Source organism: Pempheris klunzingeri, chromosome 16, assembly GCF_042242105.1.
Source record: "Pempheris klunzingeri isolate RE-2024b chromosome 16, fPemKlu1.hap1, whole genome shotgun sequence".
Lineage (NCBI taxonomy): Eukaryota > Metazoa > Chordata > Actinopteri > Acropomatiformes > Pempheridae > Pempheris > Pempheris klunzingeri.
This window is the reverse complement of record NC_092027.1, coordinates 16,563,734-16,576,479: the sequence shown is the minus strand read 5'-3', so window position 1 is coordinate 16,576,479 and position 12,746 is coordinate 16,563,734. Positions and strand designations below refer to the sequence as shown.

Below are 12,746 nucleotides of genomic sequence, written 5' to 3'. Positions count from 1 at the left end.
GGTTATCAATCCAACCTTGAATTTGTTTCTGTATATCACACACAACCAATGAAGTTAAGCCAGGGAGGTGTGATCCCTGTGACTGGTTCTACTGCCCCATTTCAAACCAGCAGCAGATTCTGAAGTATTTTGCCAAATTGAGGATATAAATAAAGTTACAATATTGAGACAAGACAAAGAAACTAATCATAAATTAGACACATTTCTGAGCTGGAAAAAAGAACAACTCACCAATAAGCCAACATGTTGTCTAAGGCTCATACGCGGATCAACAGTAGCTTCTAACATGACTTGACATAACGTATTCAGATTGTGGTCAGGCGCTCAGCTGTACCTATAACACAGTGCTATCAGTGGCAATAATCAGGACTCCCATTTAGTCACAATGTAGCTGAAGGAAATTGTTAGCCATCCAATAAGCATAGCAGATAAGCATAGTCCTGGGTGACAGTAAATTATTAGGGTAATCTTAATAATCTCCATGATTTGCATATTGTGATATGTCGTATAAAGTCGTACAAGCATGTCATATTTTCATCACAGTTAGTCCTTTGAACCTTACTCTGCTTCAAACTTAACAGCAAATTTTCACTGAAATCAGATATCTACACTATTTTTTCACTTTCCTGCAATGCTGTACACATGAGCTTTCAGATATATTCATTTTCGGAGACCAAGTCGAAACTGATATTCACACTTAAATTGTATTGTACTAGACAGATGCAGGAAGACAAACGCGTATGTGATTCTAAATGGGCAAATACTGAGAGCAGCATTTTGCAGAAAACTTTACAAGCTGTCCCTTTCACTTTTTCCCATGTCAGGTGAGTCGTTGCCATTAGCAACCTCCAACCAAATCCTGATCCGCTTCACCTCCAAAGGCCAGTCCAGCTCCAAGGGATTCCATCTGGTCTACCAGGGTAAGTGTGTAACACACGAGCACACGCAAAAACAAATCCGACTGCCTTGTTTCTTTCGGATTCCCTCTGTTTTAACAGCAGCAGTTCTCCTCCATAATAGATGACTTGCTGAGTGATTTTCGAAAGGATTCACCTTCAGCTACCGTTTCAGCTGTGATGTGCCTGCGTGTGTGTCGACAGAAGTGTGTTCTCTGGAGCATTAACACTGTAGAAGTATAGCAGTCTGTTGAAAAGGTTGAGCTTACACTCCCCTGTTCTCCTATTCCCCTAAAAGGGACTTTTCTCTTGAATTGTTATTTTCCTTAAAAAAAATGCACTGTGCCAGAAATGACATTTGCTGCACGTACCCAAAGGCAATGGCAACTCTTGAGAAGATTTAATGAATAAATAATTCATTTTTTAAATTTTATCATAAGTAAGCTAAAGCAAACCACAAGGCAAAGAGAAGCTGAAATACTTGGGAAACAGTGTGATCATTCTGGCTATGACACCCACAGTAACATTTCTAACTAACCTCTGGGAAACAAATTCCAAAATCTATCCTGTCTTTCACTCCTGTCTCTCCGAAGCTGTGCCACGGACCAGTGCCACCCAGTGCAGCTCAGTCCCTGAGCCCCGAAATGGCCGCCGTATGGGTAACAACTTCGCTGTTGGCGCCGTGATCCGCTTTGAGTGCAGTCCAGGTTATATGCTGGAGGGATCGAGTGCCATTGAATGTTTAACAGTTCCCAATGCCCTGGCACAATGGAACAGCTCCATACCCAGCTGTATAGGTAGGCCATGAATACTGACACACACACACACACACACTTCTTTTGTTTGTTCCTCTTGTTGCGTTCTGTTTTTAGGTTTGTTTGTTTGTTTGCTTTATTTCCTCATATACTTTCTTTCCATCTCTCCTCCTGTCTCTGTGTCTCTTCCACTTGTTGCTTCGAGTGTCAAACTCTCGTTACTCTGACACAGATGTGGGCTGCCTGCCATTGCCTGCAGCAATACAGCGAGATTCAGCCACACGGCACACAGGTGGCAGGCACTGCTGAGGGTCACCAATAGACACACAAAGATATCCACATGTGTATAGAAAGACACGCTCTCACACACACTACATACAGCTGTAGCAGATGCTCCTATGCTGTCACCAGATGTGGAAATGTTCAGAACAAGCTGGGAAAACTGTAAACTCTTCTTTGTTTTACAGTGTGTCTGGTATAACGTGTGTGTTTGTGTGTGTGTGTGTGTGTGTTTTTGCGTGCACGTGTGTATTGGGCAGCCAGGCGAATCAGAGTGTGTTGTCACCGAGTGCATTTCCATTCTAGTTGTGATTTGATTAATAAGGTTTTGTGACTCCTGAAATCCAATTTTTCTTAAAACAAGCAAAAATTGTTTCAAGGTAATTTAACTTCTCTTTTGATGAACTATTTTGTCATGATTTTTTTCTTTTTTTCTCTTATCTTTTGATTCACTTGCGTGATCTTCATCCTGATTGCATTTTTGACACAATTCCTTAATCCCACTAGCAGAAAAAATGCTTCCTTGCATATAGCTAATGTACCTGCGTCTTTGTACATCCAGTCTGTGCCATGATACATTTGGTATACTGCTAATATGGCTTACATCTTCTCATCACTTTCCTTTTTTCCTGCAGTTCCATGTGGAGGCAATCTGACACACCGAACTGGCACCATTTTATCTCCTGGCTTTCCTGAACCTTACCTCAACAGCCTCAACTGTGTGTGGAAGATCACCGTTCCCGAAGGATCAGGAATCCAGGTTTGTACAACAGAGTCTCCACCTAGCATCAGCATTGTAATAATCCATTGCTCAACAATGAGTTAAATCAGTGAGAAAATCAGATTTAGCTAAGAGCTGAGTCTAAATACATTACATCCTACATCCAGTCCCATATTTCCAGACCACAAGCAACCCAAGTAAGAAATGCTTAGACAGTAGTCAATCAACCAATCAATCAATCTTTATTTGTATAGCACCAATACATAACAAATGTTATCTCAAGACACATTCCATGAAAAGAGCAGGTTGGGCCCAAACTCTTTCATTAAGAGAGACCCAATGATTCAAGAATGATTGTAAAAAAATTTAAAAAAAAAGACTTAAGAATCCCCACATGAGCAAGAATCAGGTGACAAATGCAGAAAGTCATCATACAAGCTTATTGGAAACAAGTGTGACAAAGTATCTCATGTGATCAAAGCCCTTAGATATTACAAGGCACCAAAATCAGTGCTTTGGGATGGGAAAAAGAAATTCTGTTTTTGGCAGGTATGCTGCAGACATATACAAATGTAATCTATCTACACACCATCCGGATATGAACAGTAAGCAGCGTGATATTAATAATGCACATAACACAATATGATAACTGATTTACAGGCATGCAATGTAATAAGAATAGATTCATGATTCAAAGTGCTGTTTTAGTTGATTTTTATCTTCCTACTGTCAGCAAGTTAGTTCAATCAGATTTTCCAATGATTCTCTCTACAGTAATAAAAATTCTTAGGCTGAGCCACAGTGAGCCACATCAGTTCGCTTAACTCTTATTGTATAACCTGTTTTTCAAAGACTCCGGTCAGACTGTTAAAGGAACAACACATTGTATTTACCTTTAGAAGGCAGCCTCTACAGCCCTGCATGGCCTTGACAACAAGTTCCTGTGTGGTGATATGTTTTCATCTTACCAAGGGCTAATTAACAGAGCTACCCTGGGTGCTTCAGTGTTTGCATTCACAGGTCTCAGGGTACTAGAGAGCTGCTAAATGATAGAGTCGATAGACTTTACAGAGGCTCAGAATTTAATTTGGTAGATCACTATACCAGAAACTTAAGATTGCACAACCTCAAATAAATTTGTATGAATAATTGCCTATTCAATTTCTTTACTTTTCTTTCTTGGGAGTTAATTCAGTTTTCATATTCTTACTCTTTGATGCGTGTGTGATGGAATTCCAGCAGGAACCTGGGCAAGGTCCCTGTGGATCTGCCTGACAGAAAGTTTTTAGGCTTATGCCTCAGCCTCTGTGGCTAATGACCTCAGTGCCGTCCCTCAGCTATTAGCTCCTCCACCTCAACCGACTGTCCTTGCAGGTCACATACACAAGATGGCCCTCAGGTGCACTTAGCATGCTGCACGACACGTTAGCATCGCGTCAGCTTGGAGGTGAAATGTAGCAAGAATAAGAGCAGAGGGCTGACTGTACGCACACCCTCTGAAAGGCAAACGGCATGAAACTGTATACATACTGACTGACAGCAGTATATGATATGTGAGAGTTTGTGTTCACACACACCCACTAACTCACTGCAAAGGGGTCACAGCCTGTGCTACCAAATACTAACAGCACAGGGTTTGCTGCTTTGTGTCTATAGTCGCTGCAGCTGAGTCCTCCCCATCCCTACGATTCCTACTGCACCTCATCGCTTTCACACCGTCATCCTCTTTCTTTTCTGTCTGTCTTTTTCACTGTTCCTCTTCTACCAGCTAGCAGAGACACATTAGATTGGAGTGTCACGATCCAGAAGAGAACTTAAAGGAGCGAGGTGCCTTGCCGGCACATTTGCCGTGGCCCCCTAATGAAAGATCAATCTGTGATCTGCGTCGTCTCCCCGGGATGCGCCAGAGCCCCTACTGCCCCTTTAATTGGCTTGTATCCGATCTATAACCATCAGAGGCAGAGGAGAGGGCACTGGAAAGGATGTGAGAGGGAACAGAAACGGAGGCTTGGAGAGAGTAAAAGAATGAAGGAGGACACATAGAATGCTGGATTGAATGAATTTTACCCAAAGATGGAGAACAAAGGATGGAGAGCAGGGTGTCGCCCCTCTCATATACTCACTTTTGTTTGAACATGCTAGGGCAATTTTACATTTAAGCCTACCACTTCCTTTGGTCAGCATTTCGACAGTAAAGTAAGTTTTAAAATCCATTATTTAGGCAACATTTGTGAGAACCAAGAATGCTATTTCACTGAAGAACATCCAACGTCCTCTGCAGCTGTCACACAGTTTTCTTAATTTCAAATCCAATGCAGACCACTTGAACACAGCCTCCCGAAATGTGTTTAGGATAAAGAAAAGAAAGCAGAGGCATAATACAGCAAAGTGACTAGTGTTCTGTTCTATTGACAATACTTTGAGAACTTTTGCTGTTTGTGAAGCCCGCCGCGGTTTTGATCATTTCATCGTTCATCTTTTATGTACTTTAGTTTGTACTAAAGTTGTTTGAGCCACTTTGATCCTGTGAAACACTGAATGAGCATAAAGGAGAGGGTTTAAAATTGCTTTTAGGGTGTCACGTTGCACATCAAAATAACTTGCAATGCCGGGGTTATCTTTTATGTGACGTATTGACAAGGAGTTCACTGTCAAGGTGGAAGCTGCTATTCTTAAGGTTAGAGTCGGTACAAGCGAAATGACTTTGCTCTTTAGCTCTTCACTGTGTCCCTTGTTCACATGCATGCTTTTATATCGTTTTTCTGAAACCCCTCAACCTCATTTTTGATTCCCCTGTACATATTTTGAACACTGTTGTTATTGCTTTTCCCCCTAAATCCCAAACATTTTTTTTTTCTCCTCCCTCTATTTACCTCTTTTACACTCTTCCCTGTCTCAGATCCAGGTAATCAGCTTTGTCACCGAGCAGAACTGGGACTCACTGGAAGTGTTTGACGGAGGAGACAACACTGACACCATGCTTGGCAGCTTCTCAGGTATTGCTGTCTATGTGCCATATGTGTGCATTTGTTTTTTCTTGCGTGTGTTTAACCGTGCTGTGCATGTTTTTCTTTCACTTCAACCATTGACATAAAACTGACTTTTAAAATCACTGCCAGAAGCATAGCCGAAGCACCATAATAGCCTAATCAGTTTTTAGCATACTGGGACACATTCTGTTTTTGTTCACCAACATGTTGAGTCCTAAAAAATGGTGTGTAACAATCTAGCATTGGTAAATTGAGTTCAGAGTACATTAAGGCTGCTGATGTAGTCATCGGAAATTTTCCAAAATGACAGTCTGTTTGAGCGTACCCTGGCAAAATCTTGGTATTTTTACCAAGATTTCACCCGTTCTGTATGGAGTTGTAGTGATCGTTTGTTTACAGTGTCTGCGTTCCTCTGCTAATAGTGAGGATGCAGCAACAGGGAATTTTGCTTTTGTTTGTGCTTGGGACTGGACCAAAAGTAAATGTTAGATGTACCCTGAAGTAAAGGGATGAGAGAGAAGTGCAAGGCTTACAAATTTCAGTTAGCAAATGTCCAATTTTAAGTCATACATTATCTGTAAAACGGGATTTTATTGTGATATATTTATTTATATATGTATCAAAACAAAATATGTTTTCTTTTACTTTCAGCTCATTAAATACCCAGACATTGGAGAAAAACAAATGCCTCTGTTCTTTGTCTTGTCGTGCTTCTCCAAACATCCTAATGCACCGATAAACAGTCGTTTATGCATACAGTTTTGCCACATGCACACAAAAAGCCTTACATGGCCTTAAGTCGGTAAATGCAAAAAGAGCAAGCTTTCCAGCTATTTGCCAGTAGCTTATACAGTTAGTTATGGTCTGCCTATGCAGGAGATAGAATTGCTGAACCCCACTATTAATCTTCTCCCCAAGGCACCACGGTCCCGGCTCTCCTCAACAGCACCTCCAACCAACTCTACCTCCACTTTTTCTCTGACATTAGCGTGTCTGCAGCAGGATTCAGGCTTGAATACAAAAGTAAGTAACAGTTCATACCACTCCATGTGAAATATCAGCATCCTGATAATGTTTCCTGTCTTGCTAGTTGTCATTTTCCCCAGGGTCAAATGTGAATCCTGAAATGGTTTAGTAGCATTTTGTGTTTTTATGTTTCTGTATAAATATTAAACTATTCTTCATTCCCTCAGCGGTGTCTCTGACTAACTGTCCAGAGCCCGTGGTTCCTATGAATGGCATCAAGGTTGGGGAGCGTCTTCAGATGAATAATGTGGTGTCCTTCCAGTGTGAGCCTGGATATACTCTACAGGTAACATCCCCTAGATTCAGATATGCTGTCATAAATGACCATGAAACCACATTGATGCTTATCCTTTTGTTGCCCTTGTCAGTGCCACTTCTGTCAGTTTTCCTTTTCTTCAGTTATCTCCTCGAGCAGTGATCGCATTGTACGACAGTGGATGAAAGCAAAATGTCAAAGCAAAGAAACTCAGATAGACATTTACAAAGTTTATTTAGAAGTTATCTGTTCATTTCTCTGCCTCAGCGAAATGTATGCTCTGATTACATTGATGTCATTAAGTCGATGTAAACATATTTGCAATAATTTATGGAGTTTGCCAACTTAGCATTAATAGAGATGAGTTGGGGAATGTGTACACCATATATATATATATATATATATATATATATATATATATATATATTAGCATCTCCTGTCCTGTGACCAAATTATGCATGTGCCGAGCTCAGGGTTTTTACAGATTGAAGGATGATTGTTCCCCTCGGGCACTCACCTTAGATGTGACCATGCATGACAGTTTTCCCCTTAAGTTGCTGAAATATGCATAACCAAAAGCAGGGTAGATATATATGTATCCTCCACAGCACATGTATCCTCCATCTATCCTGCTATAATTTACAGGATGTGGTGCCACAAACTCAGAATTCTGCACAGCCTCCCAGTTTGACTGTGTTCTGCACATCCTCCAGTGATTCCACTGTAGTCATCTGGGCTCCAGGAGACAGATGGTGACATCTGCGCCACACACTGGATGCAGTAGTTCAAACAAATTCTATGTGAAACTTCCCTCTGCACTATACAGTACTCAAGTCCATCAGGACTGAGTGTTCCCAGTAGCCCTTACTCATTGTTCTCAGACAGAGATGCTAAGTTTGGCTCATATCACTCCCTTCTTTCATCTGGTGTGGCTTTGCATTTAATATTTGTAATAGACATGAGTCCAATAGCTGTGAGCTTTGGTAAGTTTCATAGCAGCAGGAAGAGAAGCGACATTTAGAAAAAAAGTTTTTGGGGAATTATTTCAATGACATGTTTCTTTCTTCGTTATCAAAATAATTAATTCAATAAATAATGTAAACTGAGTTATTATGGGAGGGCATTGTTGTCATCTGAGCTCCATCAAAGGTATCCAGCCATTTTACTTCAAATCAATATATATTAACCATTTCTTCTGGGTAATCAAATAACACTGTCTATTATTACAGGGCATTTAAGCAACTGCTAACTTGCAATCATGTAAATCACCAGAATATTGCAGTAGAGACATTACCAAGAAGAATTAAGTAAATGTACCCTCAAATAAATGAATTTAATAAGATTGCAGTCAACACAGTGATAGAATCACATTTTATTGCACCCGTTATAGCAGTCACACTATTAAAACACAGATGTCCATCACTTTGCATCACACTGCAGGGAAACATCAGGGTTCCACTTGTGCTCAGTTTCATGACATTGTTACTTTCCTACTTGCGCTTGTATGCAGAGATACTTTGTGGCTTATCTAATAGGAATTCAAGGATTATAATCCGGTACACGTGATTTAAATTTAGGCCGCAGGTTTAGGTAAAGAAGAAATTAAGATATCATCCCTCAAGCTTGGAATTTAGTCATTATCAAGCATTGCAATAGGAGTCCTTAATCAGTGAGACATGTGAAAGAGATACATCATAAAGAGGCACATTATGACAATTCACCAGCATCTGTAAACTCCCCCAGCCTTTGCTGTTACAGTGGGCCAGACTTTCTCCGATCATAACTAATGTGCATAACTATACACATTTTCAGAAAACTTCAGCTCGTTCAGTCCATCGTATTTTAACGTCAGGATTTTTTGTTATTATCAAATCTGTTATCTTTACAGTGAGCTATCTTTGGACCTCAACTGCAGAGCTTTCAGAAGGTTCTATAGCTTATTTTGGCAGTGCAACAGTAGATTGGATCACCTTAATATGCCCGTGATTCTCCCTCTTTATTATTCTCTGTCACTTCAGATGGATTTACCCATTTAGTCGCCACATGAAGTCAGGTGGAGACAGGCAGCAGGTTCAAATAATTGGAGCAACAGATGAGTGACAGTGTGGAGAACAAAGTAATCCATCTTCTGCTCTGTGTTGCATTTTTGTCTTTGTGTCTGTGTATGTGCACATGGATGCTCCTTGCAGGGGAACTCGCACATCACCTGTATGCCTGGAACTGTCAGACGATGGAACTACCCACCTCCTCTCTGCATAGGTAAAAATGCCTGCTGGTCCTTTATTTGCTTCCATGTCGTGCCCTCCCTCTGTTTTGTTTTTTTCTTTGGAGATCTTTCAACTTGTAAAGCACAGCAGCTAACTATTTCAAACATTATACAGAGGACCTCAGGCCGAGGTAAAGAAGTGAAGTGCACAAAGACGTTTCCATCATCATCAGCCTTTGAATGAAAGCAGAATTGTATAATATTACCATATCACTACATACTTGGTGATAAAGATACATTTTACACACACACAAGCACTTAATATGACAAACGTAACTGTCATACCCATCAGAAAATACAAGACATAAAAAGCAAAGGTTTTCAGATATTTAGCAATGTTAAAATGGTTTGATATTTCTACCTTTAAATCTGAGTGCAGACACTGACAGAAACAGCACTGGGTTCTCGCTTCATTTGACACCTCAAGTCTTCCTGCCTGAGAGAGTGTCTTGACAAACGAGTTCCACTTATTGGAACAACCCACTATTGCCTAATTAGTTCCATCTCATACCGTGATTGGTTGAAGTAGAGGGAAGATCCATCGTCTTCACAGGCATCAGCAGTTTCCTGATTACCTCAGGGTTTTTGTCCTGCTACAGGACAACATTGAACCCCTCACCTATTCCTTATAGAAACACAAAGGCACAGCAGTCAGAGTTTCCCTGTGTGGTTTCTCTCTCCTCTGACTTATGGCGACTGTTTGTCCCATTTAATCCTTAATCTTCTTCAGTGTGTGTACTTTTTTTCCTTGCAATGTCTGTCTTTATTTTTTTCTTGAGTCAGCTGATTCTTTTACCAGTAGTTTCAGCATCTTTTCATCTTTTTAATTTTGGTGTCAGGATCTCACACTCTTTTCATCTTTCTTGATCCCATCATCACTTTTGCCCTTTATTTCCATACCTTTTCATTTCATCTTTTTTCTATCTCCTTTGAGTCTCAGTCCTGGATTTCAGTCAAGAAAACATTTATCTGACGGTACTTTCAGATGAAAGGAGGATGACGAAGAGCAGCAAAAGATACAGATACTATATATACATACAGATACAGATATCTACTTGATATCTCAAGTAGAAAGAAAAGAGTTCCTTGATAGTAAGACATTTTCCCATTTGATGAGATGACTCTTCGTACGCCAATTTAAACTATTCATTTTTACACATTTTAGGCATTTCACATAAATGCAGTTTGTTCTTTTATCTTTTTTATCATTGCTGAACAAAAAGTAAAAACTACATTGATCTGATTGAAAAAAAGAGACATAGTGTTATGAGGGTTATGGTGATGAGGAATTAGCTTATTCTGAAAAGCAGTTGTCTAAGAATTGATTCAAACATATGATCCTGCAATTAAAAACTCACCTTGCCTTCAAGCAATGCAAACCCACTTGAAAGATAGATTTAGGGTTCAGTTTGGATTTCCTTCCAGTCTTTCTGTCCTTGAGATTTAGGTTTAGAATGACTAAATGAAAAAAGCATTCTGGGAAAAGGTAAGAGCTATAATTGAGAAGATTATCTCAAAACAAATCTTACATGGCCAAAGGTTTTTCTGTTGGGTGTACAGCACTGTGTAAAAGTCTTAGGCAGGTGTGAAGAAATGCTATAAAGTAAGAATGGTTTTGAAAATATTAAATCTGATTGTCTATTTTTATCGATTTACAATATGCAAAGAGAGCAAACAGAAGAAAAAATCTAAATCAAATCAATATTTGGTGTGACCACACTTGCACATACGATTGTGTAGAATCATATTCAGGTGTACAATTCACCAATTATCCCAAACAGGTGTAACTGATCATCAATTTCATATGTAGGTTGAAACACAGTCTGAAACAGAAACTACTGTGTAGGAGGCTTAAAACTAGGTGAGGAACAGCCAAACTCTGCTACCAAGGTGAGGCTGTGGAAGACAGTTTCATGTCACAGGTCATACACCACGGCAGCCAATGTCATTAAGAACTATCTTCAACGTAAAGAAGAATAGGGAGTCCTGGGAGTGATAGTGTGGCCCCCACAGGGCCCTGATATCGATATCATTAAGTCTGTCTGGGATCACATGAAGAGACAGAAGTCTCTGAGGCAGCCGACATCCACAGAAGATCTGTGGTCTGTGTCTCTCCAACATGTTTGGAACAACCTACCTGATGAGTTCCTTCAAAAACTGTGTGCAAGTCTACCTGGAAGAATTGATGCTGTTTTGAAGGCAAAGGGTGGTCACACCAAATATGGATTTGATTCGCTTACTTTGCATTTTGTAAACTGATAGAAATGAACAATTAAGTTTAATTGAGTTATAGAGGATAACTTAAAGGCTAAACAGCAACTATTGGAGAGCATATGGGCGCCCTTCATTGATTATGTGAAGGGCTTGGATCTAACAGAAGAGATTGACTAACCTCTGCAGACAATGCAGTTTCTGAACTTTTAGATGTATTATTTTAACTTTTAGAAGTCCTACTTGTTTTATTTTACACAAAGGAATTATTGTACTCCATTTTGCAAAGATTACCCTGTGTTAAAAAGAGGAGAGAGGAGCATCTCTGCTCTTTGTTTTTGTTTTGTTTCAAAGCAGCAATCGACTGATGTTTTATACTGTTTTAATATAAAATGCTGTATTTTATGTTTTTGAAAACTCAATAAAAATGTAGTAGGAAAAAATGACTAAATGTTGCAAAACTTTCAGTCCATTTTTAGTTACAGAATGGCAGAATTGAAACATGTAGTCATTTTTTCCCCCACAACATTTTTCTCATATAAAAGCATCAAGTTCTTTCTGCTATCTCTTTACTATTGTGCCATATTTGTAATGTGGTATTTAAATCTGGGAGAATTACTGTTTGCAGGTGCTAATGACATGCTTTGTCTGCCCTCCGTCAGCTCAATGCGGTGGAATCCAGGAGGAGATGGAGGGCATGATTCTCAGTCCCGGTTTCCATGGCAACTACCCTAGCAACAGTGACTGCACGTGGAGAATCTACCTGCCAGTTGGTTACGGTGAGCATCGTGAGAGTCTCTTACAGCGCGCCACACTTTGCCGTTTTCACACTCAAGAACCTTTTAATTACACCTCTTGTAGGACTTGATTGCACAGTGACAACATTTGAAGTTGTGGATACATGCGGTTAGATCAGATTAAGATCTGAGAGCTTGTGCACTGGCACCATAGTAGTATTTCAGGATGATGATGGAATTTCTTTTTCAATTTCCTTCCACTCTTTTCTCAACATTTCTTCTTTTCCCAGGAGCCCACATGCAGTTCCTCAACTTCTCCACTGAGGCCAACCATGATTTCCTTGAGATACGTAATGGGCCCCTTGATACAAGTGCAGTGATTGGCCGATTCAGTGGCCAGGATATTCCCTCCTCCCTTCTTACCACCTCCCATGAGACCACAGTGTACTTCCATAGTGACCATTCACAGAACAAACCGGGGTTCAGATTTGAGTACCAGGGTAAGAGACCAAACACGAACATGAGTAAGAAAGTATATACTTAAATCTCAGCCTTAGGATTGTCTCAGACAGAAATAGACTTTGTTAATATATATTTATAATAATAAGC

The 12,746-nt window shown here is 40.0% G+C and overlaps 1 protein-coding gene across 1 annotated transcript in view; it reads left to right on the top strand.

The window, feature by feature from the left end:
* Window positions 1-12,746, top strand: part of csmd2 (CUB and Sushi multiple domains 2) — a 218,311-nt gene that overhangs the window by 161,562 nt on the left and 44,003 nt on the right. The window contains exons 34-42 of the mRNA XM_070847122.1: window positions 825-920; window positions 1,490-1,693; window positions 2,566-2,690; window positions 5,551-5,647; window positions 6,560-6,664; window positions 6,835-6,953; window positions 9,113-9,182; window positions 12,063-12,179; window positions 12,428-12,637. Of these exons, the coding sequence (XP_070703223.1) occupies window positions 825-920; window positions 1,490-1,693; window positions 2,566-2,690; window positions 5,551-5,647; window positions 6,560-6,664; window positions 6,835-6,953; window positions 9,113-9,182; window positions 12,063-12,179; window positions 12,428-12,637 (1,143 nt within the window). The remainder of the gene's footprint in view (window positions 1-824; window positions 921-1,489; window positions 1,694-2,565; window positions 2,691-5,550; window positions 5,648-6,559; window positions 6,665-6,834; window positions 6,954-9,112; window positions 9,183-12,062; window positions 12,180-12,427; window positions 12,638-12,746) is intronic.